This window comes from Eptatretus burgeri, chromosome 8 (genome assembly GCF_056783735.1).
Source record: "Eptatretus burgeri isolate ZD-2024b chromosome 8, Ebu_testis_v1, whole genome shotgun sequence".
Taxonomy (NCBI): Eukaryota; Metazoa; Chordata; class Myxini; order Myxiniformes; family Myxinidae; genus Eptatretus; species Eptatretus burgeri.
In genome coordinates, this window is record NC_140968.1 from 49316264 (window position 1) to 49336423 (window position 20160).

At 39.8% G+C, this 20160-nt stretch overlaps 1 protein-coding gene across 2 annotated transcripts in view; it reads left to right on the forward strand.

The window, feature by feature from the left end:
- The window catches only part of LOC147021705 (oxysterol-binding protein-related protein 6-like), a 214582-nt gene that overhangs the window by 82330 nt on the left and 112092 nt on the right, over positions 1-20160 (forward strand). For both annotated transcript variants that reach the window (XM_085891970.1, XM_085891969.1), the window contains 6 exons: positions 76-179; positions 1350-1439; positions 5834-6008; positions 7609-7742; positions 9607-9717; positions 13100-13213. In XM_085891970.1, the coding sequence (XP_085748096.1) occupies positions 76-179; positions 1350-1439; positions 5834-6008; positions 7609-7742; positions 9607-9717; positions 13100-13213 (728 nt within the window). The remainder of the gene's footprint in view (positions 1-75; positions 180-1349; positions 1440-5833; positions 6009-7608; positions 7743-9606; positions 9718-13099; positions 13214-20160) is intronic.

Sequence of the window (20160 nt, forward strand, 5' to 3'; positions counted from 1 at the left end):
GAAGGAGCTTTTGACTTGATCATAATTATTTATTTTTCTTTGTTCAAAACTTCATTCGATCATTCTACCCCACAGATCTAGCTGAGTGTGAAGATGGTTTGAATGAACTTGGAGACCTGCTGCAAAGATTTAACATCTTGCAAAAGGCCCCAAATCCTGTGGGCTCTCAGGAACATCAGGTTGGAGTCACTCATTTTCTTGTCCAATCGATTATATATATATCCTTGTTCTTTGACGAGTAAGAGCAATTGAAATGTATACCAGATAGTTGGTGTCAAAGCCACCCAATGCTCGCCTGTTTATACATTTATCGTTTTTAAAAGACTAGTCTAATAATATTTTTTTATAAAGCATTGCAGTGAAGTCTGATCCAAATAATTTAAAGCAATATATGTATTTGTATATTGAAATCAGTAAAAAATAGTGTGGTAGATAAAAACATTAGAAAGGAAAAAACTTTAACGTTGATGTGCTCCAAAAAAGTTAAGTTCAAAACAGGTCAAAAATTAAAAAAAAATTGAAATTATTTTTTAATTTCAACTTTACTACATCAATAATATACCCCAAAGGAACCTCCATGCCAAATATCAGCATCCTTGTACACATTAAATGAATGGCAAGCTTCTAAATAACTTGCACCAAAAACTTTAACGTTGATGTGCTACAAAAAAGTTAAGTTCAAAAATTTGAAAAATGTGAAATTATTTTTTAATTTCACCTTCACGACATCAATAATATACGCCAAAGGAACCTCCATGCCAAATACCAGCATCCTAGTACACATAATAAATGAATGGCAAGCTTCGAAATAACTTGCACCAAAAAGTTTAACGTTGATGTGCTACAAAAAAGTTAAGTTCAAAACAGGTCAAAAATTTCAAACATTAGAAATTATTTTTTAATTTCAACTTCAATACATCAATAATATACCCCAAAGGAACCTCCATGCCAAATATCAGCATCCTAGTTCACATATTAAATTAATGGCAAGCTTCTAAATAACTTGCACCAAAAACTTTCACATTTTCATGCTCATGCTGACGCTCACGCCAGGGGTATCGCTATAGCTCTCTGTTATTCGAACGGGCGAGCTAAAAAGGCTATGTAAACTTTTTTTTTTTTTTAAAGCACAGACTTTTATTTCTCAACATCTTACTATCTATGTGGCTTGTTTTACCTTGAAACGTAGTCTCCAAGTCAAAAACAGACTGATTGTTGATTCCTGTCTTTTCTCTTCAGAGGAGCAGTGCAAAAGTGAAATAACTGTCCCACATCCCTTGGTTTAAATGTGTGAAGGATTTTCGCCTCATAATGCATGAGAATCTATCCTCTCCAACATGGCCCTCCAGGCTACTTTTGAAAATGGCAAGAAGGACAAGATTGTGAACAGAAAATGGAGAACAAAAGCATCTACCAAAGACATGAAGACACATGACCAGGTAAAGATTTCTACATCTTGATAATTTAGACTCTTTGTGCCATATGATTTATCCTTATCTGGTATAAATGTCAGATTTCTAGTTTTTGCCTCCAAATTGGTCAATATTTTATCTGAGGTGAGGTCAGGTAGGTGGGTGAGAATTCCTATTCTTGTTATTCAAGTATAATGAGGCGCTTTAAGAGTCATTTTATATGAACGGTCTATTTAAATATTCTTTAAAAAAAAAAAATTATTAACATGCAAATTTTTAGATTAAACACAAATTATCTTTGTAAATGTGTACCAGTAAGGGTGGGTATGACAAGTCATCATGAAATACATCAATTGTCTGCATGAAAATCGTAGACGTCAATGATTTGGGGGCATTATCAAATTAAATATCATGTTTGTTTGACATCAATGCATTCCTGAACCAATGGACAGAATTAATTGAAAACTTTTGGTTGTACTTTGGGTACAACAGCCTAAAACACAGAAAGGTCTTAGACGGTAAAAAAATCTCATCCTCCCAGAAGTGGAAACATTACGAGAACTGAACTGCTGGGTGGAATGAATTGAGAACTGGTTGTTGTACTCAAAGTGGGGGGGGGGGGGAGAGGCGGTACACAGGTAGGGTTTAGGGGAGAGGGATAGAAACAATTTCATAGTTACAGTGGGTTCAGGATGAGTGGAGGACCACAATTCTCTCCATGTAATTGTGTATATCGTATAGCACCAGAGACATAAAATTGGTTGAATTAACCCTTTTGAATAAGGATGCATTTGCAAATTTTTTTAAATTCAAATAGGTTTACAGTAGCAGAACATGCATTGTTATAGTACTCATTCTTTACATTTTCAATGATATTGAACTTCAGAGATGCCATTATTCAAAGAAGTCAGAATTATATCCATGATGAAGCAATTAGAGATGTGACTTGTATGGTGAATGAAGCATTCTTACCTTTGAAGTATCCATCACTTTTGGGGTAGCTAATATGTTTTCATCTATTAGCATTGACTGTCTATCACTGCATGATGAATGCTTTATGCTTACGGGGGGATTGGGGGGGGGGGGAGGAGGAGAAGGCAACAAGTCACTTGAATGTTTGTCCACTTTATTTTTATACTAAATCGATTGCTTTTCATTTCCATGAGGCAATGTGCGTGTTAACTTGAATGACAATTGTATAATGAGTCGGACACTTCCAGATGCTGTGCTTCGGAAACAAACTTTTAATAATACTCCAAACTTTTCTTGTATAGAAGCTTCTTCTATTTACAATTTTCCTGAGTGAACATTTTTTTTCTGATGCAAGGACAGGTATCTTGTATACCTTAGTGGTAGCCTTCAACTTGTTGATGACTGTTATCATATCCACATTTTAGCCCCCAACCAACTGAGCTCAAATAACATTATTGTCAGATGCATCCTTTTCTTTCCCTGTGCAAATGTGATTCACATCATATCGTGCCAGCATTTTAAACACATTTGTGTCGATATATGATTGGTCATTTCCCACCAGAGTCGATGGTGTCATGGTTAAAGCATCTGCTCCGAGTCTGGGAGGTCAGTGATTTGAACCCCATCTGGGTCCTGTCAAAGACTTTAAAAATGATACATGTTGCTTACTTGCTTAACGTTCAGCATTTGCTGCATGATCTGGAATCTGGCATCCACACAAATTGCAGTTAGGAGTGTATCATTAACCTGTATGAAAGCCGTAAGGCTTCAAAGTCACTAAGTGGATGGAACGGCGATGTGTCACCCCGATGATCCCCAAATAAGGGTAAAACCAGTCGGTAGCTTTGCTTTTCATCTGCCTGGTGACAGCATTTGACCTTGGCATATTTGCATTGTGAGTGAGAGGCCCTCCTAGGGCTGCAGTGATGACATTGTCATTATGGTATGTCCTGGCATTTGTCTAAGTCGGATCACTTAATTTATGATCTTCATAGAACTCCCGACAGTTTAAACCTTCGGTGATGCTTCCTGGTTGTGATTGTGGGGCGGAAGACAATGTGTCCATGTGGCAGGCGGCACTTGGTTCCAGATCGTGCAGCAATAAAGTGGGTTAGTGGGTTTTAAAGTGGGTTAAAACCCTGATAAAGTGGCTTCAAGGGGGTTTTGCTCCAAATATTTGTATTTCATTCAAAAATCTTCTTCTCAGAAACCGTCAAACGAATCCAGACCAAACTGACCATACGGCATTGTGATCATGCCATAACCTTAAACTGTGCTCCCCATGGCCTTATCTCCCCTGTAAAGGGGGCGACAGCCTCCCTCCCCAAATCCTTCATATTCACTAAGACATATTTTCCTCACAAACTACATGATCAATATGGGCTAAATTTGGTACAATACATCAGAACAGTGAGGTCTCATGGGGTTGTGCTCCCTATCTGGATCTGCCCATCATAAGAGTCTGAAAATGGGTGTTTCACCTCAAATTCAGGTAATTTATATAAAAATCTTCTCAGAAACTGATGGCCAGATACAGACCAAATTATTTCTTTATTTGTTTATTCATTCATTCATTCATATGTAGCCTGTGGCTGCTTGGCTGCATTATTTTCTGGTGGTGCAACTCTGATGCTTATGCAATTCCCCTGTTATCAGCACACTGGTACTCATTTTGCCAACCTCAGAAGGATGACTGGCTGAGTCAACCCTACCTGATGTTAATTCAACCGAACAACAGGGACTTGAACTCAAAACCCTAGGATCTTCAGCCAAGCACCTTAACCGTTCAGCCAATACCAAGCTTAAACTCTTCATGAAACATAAGGGCCATGCCATTAACTTAAGTGGTGCTCCCTAAGACCGTACCACTTCAGGAAGGAGGACCATAGCCCCTTACCCCAATCCCTCATTTTCACCCCGCATGTTGGGGAAATAACCGTCAGTCCCCCGCAGGGCCATCTTTTAGGGTATATAGGACTCCATCGCTTTAAACGAGGGATGCTTTCCTTGAAAATGGTGTTTATAGTGAACCACTTTTAACATAGTTCAAGGGGAGGTTCGGTCCAAACCCTGTCAAAGACCCGATATCATACTACTACAGTAAAAATGAATGCTGTACTCATGAAACAGGCTTGTACACTTTATGTACTATGTACACTTTTGTGTGGAGCATTACTCTGTGTGTGGTAGCGGGTCATCAGGATCATCAGCTAGCAATGACAGAGTCACGTTGAGTGGAGAGGAAGGCTCCTCTGGACTACCAGGTTCACTCATCGCTAAGCTTGCAGGTGTACTGCGGGCAGTAGGCATCCTGATCCACACGGCCTTCCAAGCTCCATTCATGGTGATGCCAGTAACTTCATCCCACACACTCTTGATATTGCTTATTGCCTCGAGGATGTTGTGTTGTCGGCCAGAAATCTATGAACTGATGGCTTATTGGGTCCGTCAGTAGCATCCAGTACCTGGGATAGTTATCGTCTACGATAATACTCGTACAATTTAAAACTGGCTATGACACCCTGATCAAGGAGGTGGTGTTGGGTGGCAGAAACGACACTTTGACATTGGAGTGGCGGTCCTTCAGTTGCACAGGGTGTACTGGGGCATTATCAAGGATGAGTAACACTTTAAAAGCAAGGTTAGCTTCATTGCAGTAATGCTCCACCTCCGCACAAAAACAGTTTAAAAATTAGAACTCAAACAAGTTTGCAGTTATCCATGCCTTCTTTTTGGCTTACCAGCGAACAGGTAAAGTATATTAACGAAGGCCTTTTAATGCTCGAGAATTCTGATGATTATTAATTAGCAACGGTTTAAATATGTAGTTGGCTTCTGCATTCCCCAAAGTAGCAATGGCAGCCTATCCTTTGCTGCTTGAAAGCCTGAGACAGTCCTTTATGTATATTCTCCTTGGTATACACTTCCAAAACAATCCTGTTTCATTAGCATGAAATACTTGTTGAGGCTTGTATCCCTCAGCCTCTCCAATAGCCTTAAATTTGAGTGGAAATCTTGCAACAGCATCATTATCATCACTGGCACCCTCACATGTGCATTTGATGTTTGCCGTTGTCATGCCATCTCCACTCTGAAGTTGTTGAAATACCTGTAACTTGGTTTCAAGTGTTAGCCTCTTCTTATGATCCTTCATGTGGTGTGGGGACTCTTAAGAAGATGAACCACTTGTGGGATGCTTGGATGGGATTTTCCATGATGCAAGGCGGTGTGTGACGCCCGCGAGGCAGATTTTGAAATGAGGTGCTGGCTTTGTTCTGCCCAAATCATTTACATATCATTTAACTCGAAACCGCACCATCTGTCCATAATTTTTGTTATTAAATAAACAAATCGCTTCACTCCGATTTCATATAAAGTGAACTCGTTTAAAGTGAACGATTCCTGTATTTATCCAAATACTTACCAAGTGTGTGGTCTGTTCTTGACAGGGGGTCCACCAAGGACAGTCAGAACCTCATTTACCACTTTCTTCTTCGAATTACCCGCTAATGGATATGAATACAAATAGTCCAAACTGCAATCCTGCCATCTCCGTGGAACTTCAAGATGGCTCTGCTGATGGAGGACGTCTTCATTCAGACATTTATGCAATTGGGCATCGAGGTATTTGTCATTCTAATGCCTTCCTTCACTCCCAACTTACTCTGTGTGCATGCAGTTTGTTTGATATCTCACTTTTCCGACTCATCACTCAACCTATAGTTTTGCTTGTATCATGAGTAGAGGACAACTCATTTTCTGTACCTTTTCAACTTTCCTGGTTTATTTATAGCAAGTTGTAATGGTTCATTTCTACTACATGCACTTTACAAAATTATATTTGTAAGAACGTTTTACTCAAGTGATGACTTTTTAATGGTGCTGCAGAAATTCAGCTAACTATACTTTGTCGTGGCCACTGCACGAAGCAGTAAGAAAGAACATTGAGCTCGAGGAAGAGAGATAGATTTTAGCATGGAAGAAAAGACATCCGAGACGTTCGGATTCCGAGTCCAGTCATGATTAAACAGCAACCGTAAAACCTCAAAAATCCATGCTGGGAAACCCGTATCACCTCCGGTAACCACCAAAACCAAAGCTTAAAGCATGTTCACATAATATAAAACAAAAGGCAAAATGATGCCGCTGCAGGTTCATTGGAGTGGTTTGATTAGAAAACGAGTCTGCTGAGACAGCATTGACATAATGATGGCAAACAAACATTCAGTGTTATTCATGTAAAACGGTGCTCACTAAAATCTATAACACCAGTGCCACAAAAAAAACTTATCCGTATGCAAATAATACATCAGGATACTTCACATAATTTGCTTGTAGTTTCCTGTCTCCATCACAGAAAGTCAACCTGTGTATTTGATGCATATGAATCCTCTACTTATGAAGTCATCTGTGTGGACTAACTATTCATGACAATAATTATTGATAATTCACCTTTAGACATTTGCCTGTAAATAATAGCGTTTTATGATTGCCCAAACGACTGTTTAAGAGTTCATTCAGGCCCGAAAAAAATTATGCCGTTCGTTGGCTTTATGCTGTTGCTATTAAAGTTATGATCCAGGTTTAATCTTCAGACTTGCGCAAGTTGCAGTGACCAAATCATGCAAAATCCATATTTGTGTGCTTTTTAAAATATAAATAGCAGCTACTGTAGTTAAAAAAAAAACATTTTTCTTTGGACTCAAAGTTGTCCCAGATGGCCCAATGTCGGTGGGCTACCGTTGGCAATAGGTCGGAATGGTTGCAAATTGATTTCCAACGTCGTTCTGACATTTGTAATGTACTGTTAATGTAAGCCAACATTGATTTGCCAACGCCAGTCCAATGTGGGCAATATGCTATAAATGCGTCGTCAATTTGCTAATGTCGGTCCAACATTGACAATATGGTGTAAAAACGATGTTGCTTTGCGAACGTCGGTCCAAAGTTGGCAATATGGGGGTAAAGTTGACGGTTATTTGGCAACGTTGGTTAAACGCATGTATGATTGACAGATATTTATTTTGTAAGCAGTAAACTTTTATGCATAATTATATTATTCAAAATTCCAGTGCGCTCAATATAGCCATAATAATAATGCGGTAAGGGTCAACCTTAACTCATTCAGAAAGCCAAAATAATTTTTTGCAAGAAAATGACAGCAGTTTTATTCTTTGCAATGCCAGTCATCAATGCCTACTGTATGAACATTGTGTGTGCATAGTGCATGCTGGCCTTCAAGCTGCTCATGCACTACTGTCTAATGAGAGGATGAGTTGCAAACAACTTGTGCTTCAACCAGAACTGGCCACCAGCAACACTGCACAACTTCTCTTCCTCCACAAGACACTTGCACAGGTTTGCTTCCCAAACGACCATGGCCATATCAATACATAAGCAGACTTCTATTGCTGTCGTCGTCGTTCATATGCAACATAAGGCTGCGGGGGTAGCAGCCATGCCGCTGATTCAATGCCCTCTTCTGGTTATGGCAGGAATTTGTAATTTGGCCATAGTGTCAGCGATAGCTCGCCTACTCTGCGCGAAGGACACCATGAGATCTGTAACGCCAGCAGATGGGACATCCGTTTAATGTCCATCCGAGAGATGGCACACACATTGATAAATCACCCTGCCTGTGAAATACCGGGATGAGAGTTTATAGCTGGGTCACCACTCAAACCCAGGCGAGACAGCTTCGACGCGAGTGTGCGTATTTCTATGCCATCCTGTCAGCCCTTATATTGCACTGAAATATCATAAGAATAATAATAATAATAATAATAATCTTCATGTACAGACTGCAGAAAATTTGAGCTGAGGTAGCATAAATACCATCAGAAAGTAACAAATGGAGAGCATTGGGAGCAAGCTGAAGGGGAATTGAAACTGTGATGACTCGTAATATTTGATCATCCAATGAAACTGTCCTTTTCTTAATTGTCCAATATGTTAGATTTGTTTTATGTAATTTGCCAGAGTAATTAAAAGACCTTAAATGTTTTTTTTAAGTCAGACTGGTTTTATGCAACATCGTTTTTGCATTCTTAGTGTATTTTTACATGGGATATTTTATTAACATTTCTACAATTCAAATGGTACAGTGAGTTCAAAAATGGCTGTCAATTACTGGGTGATCTTGAGCATTCTCATATCCAACCAACTGCCATCACTTGGACAAAAACATTAAACATGTTGATCTGATAATTTTGGAGAAGCAGCTGATTACTAAAAGTGAAATTACAGAATAATTTGATCTCGATGTTGCATGCACAGAAAAGCTCATTCATTGTCATATAACATTCAATCAGGATTATATAAAGTTGGTGCCAAACGACCTCATATTAGATTCCAAAAGAGAACTTGTTTAGTCATTTCAATAGATCTACTTGAACATTCCCGGTGTGGGGGGGGGGATAAATTTGTGAAGGGGATTGGTATATATCTCATGAGACTTGACACAATATGCATATGACAGCCAGGTATGATATCTCAGTGCATGACTTGACTGCACGTTCATGCTCGCCGTCACATGCCAAAAGTTATCCCACACTACTACTACAATGGAGATTGGTTGGGAAGTTCTAAGTCATCCTCTATGCAGTTTACACTTTTCACCTTGTGATTTTTTTTTTTAAACCTCTTTATATAATTTACAAAGCATCTGCGTAGCATCGAGTTTAGGAAAGATAAAGACCTCAAATCCTGTTTCCTGAAATGGCAATGCAACCTTCCCAAACATTTCTCCCCAGGTGACATAAAGGTGCTCCAACATTGATGGTCTAAGTGTATTCGATCAACAGGGAAATTAATTGAGAAATATGTGGAGTATAATCATTCTCCTTGTATCTTATCATTTTCTATAATATAAGCTATAAAGTATGCCAACTTTGAATGACCTGCTTATATTTAAAATCTTTATGTCCTGAATCATGATGAATTGTGAATAACTTGACAAGTAATTCTGAGCTTTGATTAAATGCTCAACGTGAACATGTCATGGCTTTTATAGTGTTATGGTTTGTTATGTTTTGAATTGCAGGTAATTTTGTTGTTTAGCCCCAACACAAATCCCCAACAATAAGCTGAGGTTTATGCATACAGAAATTTGTCAGGTTGCATGTGTCAGGGTCACCTTGCAATATGCACCTTTTTAAAAACATGACAATCATTCCAGTGTTCTGTCTGTGTGTAAAGTACTAAAATAAAGGTTCTTCACTAGGCCATATCTCAGAACACAGAAATGCGAACTCGACTGCATAAAATCCATGTCGAGTCGAGCATTGTTGGTGATCTTCCACATAGTGTCATCCCTTCCCTGGCCACAGAGTTGGTAAGTAATGTTGAACTGGTTTCCTAATGATAATGATCCTCATGAATAATATTTATCACACCATGAATAAGCTGTCATCAAAATGACAAAACCATGGTGAAACAGATGTAGAACAATTATTACTAGAAGGGCACTCAGTTGAGCGCATACCTCCGCCCCGTAATGCCTGATCCACGAGAACATATCTGGCCCAATACATTTTTGAAATATCGTCCTGTATACCGTTTTTGAGCCCAATCTCTCAATGGTGAAGAATCACTTAAAAAAAATTTACCAGAGCTGGATCTTCACCAAAATATAATCACTTCTTCCTTGCCACACACCCAACCGGTCCACCAAGTTTTGACTGAATCCGTCCACAACTTTTTGAGATATCGTGGTATATATCATTTTTCGCCCGATCTCTCATTGGTGAAGAAATCTCTTTAAAAATTCTAGTAATCGGATCCGGATCCAGATCTTCACCAAAATCTAATCAGTTTTTCCTTGTCACACACCGAACCTGTCGACAAAATTTCATCCTGATCCGTCCACAAATTTTTGAGATATCCTGCACACAAACAAACAGACAATCAAGCAGTCATAGACTGGTACTTCCGAAATCGTCAACTTGACCTCTGACCTTGTCCAATAAAGGCTGTCTCGAGAGAAGGGAGCGACGCAAACCAGAAGTTTCTATGATGATTCTGTACCAAACCATCAAAAATCGTAACGTCAACCGAAGCAAAAATCTCCATTTCTTCACGCAATTATTTAATATTATTTTATCAAAGTCACAAAACCGTAATATTCGGCCATCCACCAACAATCTTTACATAATCCGACGGCTTAGCGAGTCAGGCATGCGACGATAACCTTTATTGGGATAAAAAATGACTTTTAAACACCATCTTTATCGAAAACACCATCAGCGCGCACACGGAAAACCATTATGTGATCAACGACGCCTCTGCTCGAGCGCGCTGCACCACGTGATGAGCCGTGACGCGGCGAGTGAAATGTTTTTTTTATACAATCTTAAAACGTCTCCAAAACATCCGATTATTTTTACCAGAATTTCGACAACCGAGTTTTAAGCGTCCTAAGTGATCGCAAAAACCGAAGACAAAATTAAAATCGAAGTTAAAACGAACTCGTAACGTCGAGCGAAGCAAAAATACTCCATTTCTCCACATGAATTTAAGGAATTATGTTTCACCTCATTGTGACCTTGACCTTTGACCGATTTTGACCAAAATCTAATCAGCTCTAGCCATCACCCTCCTGAATCACGTGGTGTAATTTGACATTGGTAGCTTCTTCCGTTCTCGAGTTATCATACCTACAAACAAACACATACAAACAAGCAGTCATAGACTGGTACTTATGAAATAGTCAACTTGACCTCTGACCTTGTCTCATAAAAGCTGTCTCTAGAGAAGGTAGAGACGCAAACCAGAAGTTTCTACGATGATTCTGTATCAAACCATCAAAAATCGTAACGTCGACCGAAGCAAAAATCTCCATTTCTCCACGCAATTATACCTTAACGTAACTCAACGACGCGTCTGCTCGAGCGCACTGCATCATGGGATGACCCGTGACTCGTCGAGTGAAATATTTTTTTATACAATCTTAAAACGTCTCCAAAACATCCGATTTTTTTTCCCAGAATTTCGACAACCGAGTTTTAAGCGTCCTAAGCGATCGCAAAAAACCGAAGACAAAATTAAAATCGAAGTTAAAACGAACTCGTAACGTCAAGCGAAGCAAAAATACTCCATTTCTCCACATTAATTTACAGAATTATGTTTGACCTCACTGTGACCTTGACCTTTGACCGATTTTGACCAAAATCTAATCAGCACTAGCCATCACCCTCCTGAATCACGTGGTGTAATTTGACATTGGTAGCTTCTTCTGTTCTCGAGTTATCGTGCCTACAAACAAACAAGCAGTCATCGACTGGTACTTACGAAATCGTCAACTTGACCTCTGACCTTGTCTAATAAAAGCATGAATCAGTCAGAAGCCCAAGGGGAGCTTGACTTCTGAATTCATTGTGGTCTACAATTTTACACTGTGGTTTGCAGATAATGAGTCCAGACAAAAACTAGATTTCTCATAAAAATTCCATTTTTTTTTTTTTAAAGTGATTCAGTACCAGCAGGATATGCCAGATAATAGGTGTATTACTTTTCAGAAGAATCTGATAAAAGACTAATTATTTTATATATATATATATATATATATATATATATATATATATATATATATATATATATATATATATATATATATATATATATATATCAGTTATTCATCGCTGTTCCAGAACTTCGACAACCGAGTTTTAAGCGTCCTAAGCGATCGCAAAAACCGAAGACAAAATTAAAATCGAAGTTAAAACGAACTCGTAACGTCGAGCGAAGCAAAAAATCTCCATTTCTCCACGCAAAACCTTAACGTCACTCAACGACGCGTCTGCTCGAGCGCACTGCATCATGGGACGACCCGTGACTCGTCGAGTGAAATATTTTTATACAATCTTAAAATGTCTCCAAAACATCCGATTTTTACCAGAATTTCGACAACCGAGTTTTAAGCGTCCTCAGCGATCGCAAAAACCGAAGACAAAATTAAAATCGAAGTTAAAACGAACTCGTAATGTCGAGCGAAGCAAAAATACTCCATTTCTCCACATGAATTTACGGAATTATGTTTGACCTCACTATGACCTTGACCTTTGACCGATTTTGACCAAAATCTAATCAGCACTTGCCATCACCCTCCTGAATCACGTGGTGTAATTTGACATTGGTAGCTTCTTCCGTTCTCGAGTTATCGTGCCTACAAACAAACAAACAAACAAACAGAAACGGAAGGCATCAATATACTTACGAAATCTTTAGATTAACCCTAACAATCTTTAACCTAACCCTAACAATCTTTAGATTTCGTAAGTAACGAACAGAGGTTGGAAGTCATCATTATACTTACGAAATCTAAAGATTGTTACTTCCGAAATCTCAAGATTTCGTAAGTAACAAACAGACAGAAAGGAGTGAAAACATATCCTCCTTCACCTTCAGTGGCGGAGGTAAATATAATTTGCATTTGTATTTTTTGTTCATCTGCATGACATTTAGGTGTTTGTTGTGCTTCTATTGAAATTACTTTGTTTCATTCCTTTATATTTTGTAGGCATGGAAAAACATGAAAATTGATTTGGTGAAATGTGTACAATGCACCAATGGATGAAATCAACACAATGTTGATCAAAGTATCTTAACCACTGTGCGAAGAAAGAAAAGCTGACATTTTGGGCATTAACCCTTCGTCGGAGCATTTTAAACAACTGTGTCATTTAACTTTTTGTGTGTTTCCTTATTACATTTGACAGGGTGATCAGGCAGGAGCTTGGCGTCCTATGCCAGGAGAGCTTTTGGAAAGGCGTCTGTCCGAGGGAGAGTTTTATGATGCACAGGAGGTTATTCAATCTTCCAGTTCCTCTGAAGTCAGTGTTATTCTTTCTAATTTTTATTCCATTTTTTGTCTTTATTATCTTTAATTCTCTTTATTCATTATAATTCTTGCTTTTTCTTCTCTTCTACTATACTAAAAAGATAGAGTATGTTTGTGTGTGTTTGTTTGTTTGTGTGTTTGTGTGTGTGTTTGTTCGTTCTTTATAGGTGGCCGAACCGTTGGATGGAATGAGATGAAACTTGGCATGAGTGATCCTTGGGACATGAGAACGAACATGGGGGGGGGGGGGGGGGTCAAGGTCAAGGGGTCAGGGTCACCGGGTAACTTCAATTTCTCAATTTCATCCGATCGAGATGGGACCAACGCCATTCGCCAGATAATCAAAATTAAATGACAGTTGATTGACAACATTCACTTCCGACTTCCGGTTTTCGAGTTATGACGTCATAAATTGACTAAAACGTCAATTTTTCATGTTTGTTTGTCCTTTATAGACGGCCAAACCGTTGGCTAGAATGAGATGAAACTTGGCATATGTGATCCTTGGGAATGGACATAAGGGGATCAAAGTCAAGGTCAAATGTCACGGGGTCAAGGTCACCGGATAACATCAATTTCATCCGATCGAGACGGGATCAACGCCATTCAACAGATAACTGTACCCGCCCACGGGCGGGTACTTTGCTAGTTCATCTCTATATTCTCTCTTTCATTATCTATCTCTCGAAGGAAAAGTGAATTCTTGCAGAATTTTTTCTGTAAGGCTCACTTGGCTGTGCCTGGATGGGTTTGAGGATTGTAGAGTCGAGGCTGAAACTCGAATCCTATCCAGATTCCTCCTGATGACTCCATCTTTGCTCTTTACTTCTTCGGGTTCCTTCTTGGTCTTCTGTTTCATTATGTTTGTACTATATCCCGATGCTGTGTGGACTTTGCTTCCCCACTGACAGACCTCTGGTAGCTTGTACATGTTGCTGCGTTTGAGCCTGGGGAGTAACTACTGAAATCTATCTGTCCGGCTTCTTCCCGATATCTTTGTTCTTTGTTCCCTTCAAATTTCTTCGAATTTTTGTTTATTTATTTATTTATTTATTATAACCCTCTTTATTCATTCTAATTCTTGCTTTTTCTTCTCTTTCATCTCCATATTCTCATTTCATTATCTAACTCTCTAAGGAGAAGTGAATTCTTGCAGAATTTTTTTTCTGTAAGGCTCACTTGGCTGTGCCTGGATGGGTTTGAGGGTTGTGGATCCTATCCAGGTTCCTCCTGATGACTATCTTTGCTCATTACTTATTCGGGTTCCTTCTTGGTCTTCCATTTCATAATTAGCACAAACGATGTTTATATTTGATGCCTTACGTTGCTTTCTTGTTTTATGGTTCTCATGTAATCATATCAGCTAATTACAGCCCCTTCTCTTTCCTTTGCAGATATGTGATTTCTTATTAAATTGAATAGATTTCTCATGAGATAAAATATAATTTAATCTTATTTTGTGAAAAAAAAGATGAACTGATTCGATTTTGGGTTCAAAAGGTCAAAGGTCTAAAGTCATGTGCTCTTTAATTGAAAAGCTTTTTGCCATGATAACTTGTGAACCACTGAATATATTTCAATCAAACTTGACAAGTATTTACTGCAATACACAGATAATGACATTAGATTTTGTGTTCAAGAGGTCAAGGGTCTAAGGTCATGTGCACTTTGGAAATCATTTTGCGAGTAAGAAGCATCTGGCATGCTCTCTTCTACTTATCTCTATTTTCGCTCTCACTCCCTCTACTGTGACATTTATGTTTTTTTTGTGACCTTCAAGTGAGATCACATGTAACAGTGGGTTAACATCGAATGTGGGCAGAGGCAAACTTATCCCCACTTTCAGGCAAATTCTATTTTCTAGTGTATGTGGAAATGGACCCCCATGGACTGATGCCGCAGAGTGACATTGAGGATAAGCTCCTCTTAAGGTCTGTAAAATACTTCAATTGCTCAGCATCTCAAAAAGCCTACGACAGTCTATCCTCGCACTGGCCTTCTCATGGTGGGGTTGTTCTCACTAACGGGTGTAGAGGTGAAGGAGGAATCGTTGACATCTTAAAACCAGTTGCTTCGGGCAGATGGAGCTCATTAGCCTTGATAGGCAGCTCATCGAGGAGAAGGAAACTGTCAATTCAAATTTGCCCAAGAAAGAGGTTGCATAGGTAAGCCAAGGTTTCTCTTGTTGTGTGACATATGGCTCAATCATGTTGAAACCTCATGTCTACAGGCACGTCTTGTGGCTTCAGCTCCAAAAATGTTTGGAGCAGATTCTGATAACTTTCAGCAGTAGCAATGATGGCGTTACCACTATCGTCCTCGATAAAGTAAGGTATAACAATGGCTGTGGACATGTTTCCACACCATAAAATGACCCACTCAATGTTATAACTCCATGAAGATTCTTTATTGCGCATATTCAACCGTTTTGGTCACAAATCCACTCGGAGGAAAATGTGCCTCATCAGTCCTCATCAGTTTCCTGAACAATCTGTGCTCCTCTGCCAGTTGCAGATGTTTTTATTCCACTTTGAGATCGATGCCGAACACTGCATTGGTCGGCAGCTCTTGAAGAAGCTGAATTGCACATGGGTAGAAATGTAAATCCTTCTTGAGAATGTGATGCTCCCAGTATGCATGACTTTTGCAACAGATGAGGCACTGATTTATTGGGACCTCACACAATTTCTTTCTGAACAGTTTCCATGAGTTGTTGACCTCGGATGCTGTGAGGTCTTTCGGATGTCAGTTCATTTCCACAGGTGTGAACAGATCCAACACATCGATGAATAATGTTCAGATGGTGCTTCATGAACACAGAACTGTTGACAAAAAGCATTTCTATTGGAAAAGTAAAGCTCCACAATAGCTGCTTGTTGTTCAATCATCCAACAGTTCATAATGAAATTTCCATATACACATAAGAATCGTAGAAACACTTCTGTGTAAATTATTTTTTATATATTCATCAATTTCCCTTATCTTGTGTTGGGACAACACAGCCATTTTTGCTTCTGCTTTTGCTATCATTACTGTAGCTTGTTAATGTGAATGTCAAACGCATCATTAATTTAACTGCGGCAACATCATTCAGTTGCCCTACTTCTGGCTTTAAGCAATATCATTTGTAATTCATTTTTACATTGAACGATTTTATCCAAAGTGCAATTTTGCACCCTTCTGAGAATTAGCATTTTAAAAAAATTGCTCATTTTCTAAAAGTTAAATAAAATTATGCAATACGATAAAAATTGCTCACACAATATATCGGTTCACCACATATTCTTATACAAATCTCCCTTAGAGCATACAATTCAGAAATGATAATCTTGCTTAGAATATTCATGGCCTATAAATTTCACCAGCTCCACGTTCATACGATTGCGAAGCTATTTTCCTTGATTTATGATTTTTTTTTTTGTTTTTAAATTCAGCTTATTCTTTAAAATGACTCCAATGGTTGTGTTAGCACCAGTTCTACCAACTTAAATGCTCACTAGCAGGGACCCGCGGAAATGCCGCATAATGTAAAATGTGACTTCAAGTCGTCAACCACTTCACAACCAAGCCCACGTTCTCACCTCCCACTCACAACCTCAAGTCCCAACCCCAAGTACTCAACCCCTCCCTCCCCACCACCCAATCCCAAGTCTTCAAGCCTCTCTCCCAATTTCAATTCTTCAAAACCCTTCCCACCCTGTCTTCAAATGCACTCCTCACTACAAGTCTTCAACCTCCCCCAGCCCAAGTCGTCACCCCCCCTCCAACCCAACCTCAAGTCCTCACCCCCCTCCCAATCCCGTCTTCAACCCCCCTCTCCCAATTCCAAGTCCTCAAGCACCACCCAATCCAAAGTCTTCATAGTGGGGCAGATTAAGTCAGTATCCCACAATCTTTCAGTTTCAGTTGATCTGGATGGACGGAGTTGATGGTGATGGTGGTGCCATTGGGCTTACTGAGGATCCAGCTGCATTGAGTAGGTGGATGGTGTCTGGACCAGAAGTTAGCGTGCTAATATCACAGTATGAGTTGGTGTCACTGGCCAATGTGGCAAATGAAGATATCACTCACCATGAGCAAACCAGCCTATCTCAGAAATCCTTCTCTGACAAGGTCCAGAAATTGTTTGGTGAAATGAAGGATCTGGGCAATCCTTTTCAGGAAGAATCAAAAGACCTGCTCACATTGGACTCAAAAACCATCGTGCATCCCAGTACTGCTGAACTTGTAAGGACTCACCTTGAGAAAGGTAAAGTTGTCTTCCGAGAATTTTTCAATGGTCTGGGTGACGGAGCTTCCTTCTATAAGCCCATCAAAAAGAACAAAGCAGACTTCTTTAGCCAAGAGGCAGCTGCAACTTCTGGCTACATGAAGCAGCAGGTACTCAAAGATGATTGCCGTCTGTTCTCGCAACTCTTTATATACTGCCAAGCACGAGAGTGTGACCTGCTTGAGTTTTTCCAACATGAAAACCAGTCTTTCCCTGTGGCGCTGAGTGACAGTGGGAAACTCCACACTGGTCAGAAGTCGCAACTTGCAAAAATTCTGGAAGCTACAGTTACTCCCGACACTAGACCAGGATGTGATGCTGTTATCATTGATGGGTCCTCTCTTGTGTATTCATTGCCGCCAAAGACATCAAAGACCTTTGAGGAATATGCTGTCCTAGATGTGGTTCCAAAGATTCAGATGTACTCATCGAATTTCGTGAGGACAGACCGTTTTTGATGTTTATTGGACTTCCAGCCTGAAGGCTGAAACAAGATCAAAGAGAGGCAAAGGGGATCGACGCCGAGTGGTGGAGAAACCAAGCTGCCACCTAACTGGAAAAGTTTCCCGAGAGACAACAAGACAGAGCTCTTTGGGTTCCTTGCTGATAAGATAGTGACCATGTGTCCTGACAATGTCGTTGTTGTGACCAAAGGAGATCAGGCTCTTTCCAAAAGATCCATCAGTCTTGATGGCTTAAGTCCATGCAACCACGAGGAAGCCGACTCCAGAATTTTCACTCATGCTCTTCATGCAGCCAAGCAACAGATGACGTCTGTGTTGATTAAAGCATGTGACACAGATGTTCTCGTTGTTGCAGTCAGTGTTTTTGCTACCCTCCAAGACTCAGGCATGGAAATGCTGTGGGTTGAATTTGGCCAGGGTCAGTTCATCAAGTGGTTGCCAATTCATGACATGGTGGCGAATCTTGGCCCAGACAAATCCAGTGGCATGCTGTTCTTTCACGCCTTCACTGGCTGTGATATTCTGTCAGCTTTTCACGGAAAAGGCAAAAAAACTGCATGGCAGGCATGGGAGGTTTACCCTCAAGTGACTCCCGTCTTCAAGAAGTTAAGTCGGTACCCACCAGTCGTGGAAAATGCAGACTACAATGTCCTTGAGAAGTTTGTCATCGCCATGTATGACAAGAACAGCACTATGGACAAAGTTGATGAGGCAAGACTGGACTTGTTCGCTCAGAAGCAAAGGTCTTATGATTCCATTCCACCGACAAGCGCAGCTCTCATACAGCATGTCAAACGGTCTGCCTACCAAGCAGGCTGCATATGGGGCCAGGCAACAGTGTGCGAAATGCAAACTGAAAGCCCTGCTAACTGGGGGTGGCAGAAAGATGGTGAGGTCTGGCAAGTCTTTTGGATGACCCTTCCACCCATTGCCCAGAGTTGTCAGCAGTTAAGAAAATGTGGCTGCAAGACGGAATGCCGAGGGCGATGTAAATGTTATCGCTTCAGTCTCAAGTGTACACAGTTGTGTGCATGCAAATGTGAGGACTAAATGATTGACTAATCCACCACGTGAATCAAAAGATAATAATTTCCTGCTGTATATGCTATATTATTCTTCATTTTTTTCTTTTTGCAAAATGTAGCGCTAAAAGAGCCTGTCGTCATTTAATTCCAGCCATATCATCTTAGTTTTCAATAATTACGATTTTGTATGTGCATAAATGGATTTTTCTAACTCAAAAACATATTTTTCGATACATAGAACGTTAAAATAGCATTATTCCATCAAAATTTAGCTCAAACACAGATTCAAACCACTTCAAATGGCGGCCATCTTGAAAAATGGCGGCCATTTTGTTTTTCAACGTGGGTAACGTACTTTTCTGAGAGAATAGGTCCTGGAGCACATGTATACCAAATTTGGTACTTGTACCACCAAGTGAAAGATTATTTCAGTAATCTGCTGCACTACAAGTCCCTCTCCCAATTTCAATTCTTCAAGACCCTTCCCACCATGTCTTTAAATGCCCTCCCCATGACAAGTCTTCAACCCCCCACCCCAAGTTGTTAATTCCTCCACCCCAAGTCATAAACCTCCCTCACCCCCAAAGCCTCAACACACATAACTATCTGTCCTCCCCTCCCCCTTCTTCTTCAAGTCCTCAAACACCACCATAGCCTCAAGCCCCCTCCCAACTCTGTTCCCCGTCTATGTCCGCACCACCCCCACCCCAACTTTCTCTCTTCCCCTCCTTCTTTCTTCTTAAAGTCGCAACCCCCCCTCCCAACCCTAATGCCTCAACCTCCCTCTCACAATTCTCTGGCCCATCTCACTCCCTCAACTCTCTGTACTCCACTCCCCATTTCTTCCCGTTCATAACAAAGTTCCTGTTCCCATTCGTTAAGAACAATGGTAAAAGTAAATAAAAAACGTTTAAGTCATAATTTTGTGAGATTCCGTCATCTTACGATTCTTCAGTAAAAATAGGGAGAAATAAACTAAATTATTCATCATTCATAATGGAAAACAAATATACAACTGGTAGTAGTTTAAGAAAAAATCGTTAAACAGAAAGACAACCAAAAATAAGAAGTGTATTATTTATACAGAAGAAGATTAACATATTATTATAGTTTGGTTGGTGTTTCCACTGCAATGGATCGACTTCCATCCGATCAGAAGGCTTATATTTATATTATTCAA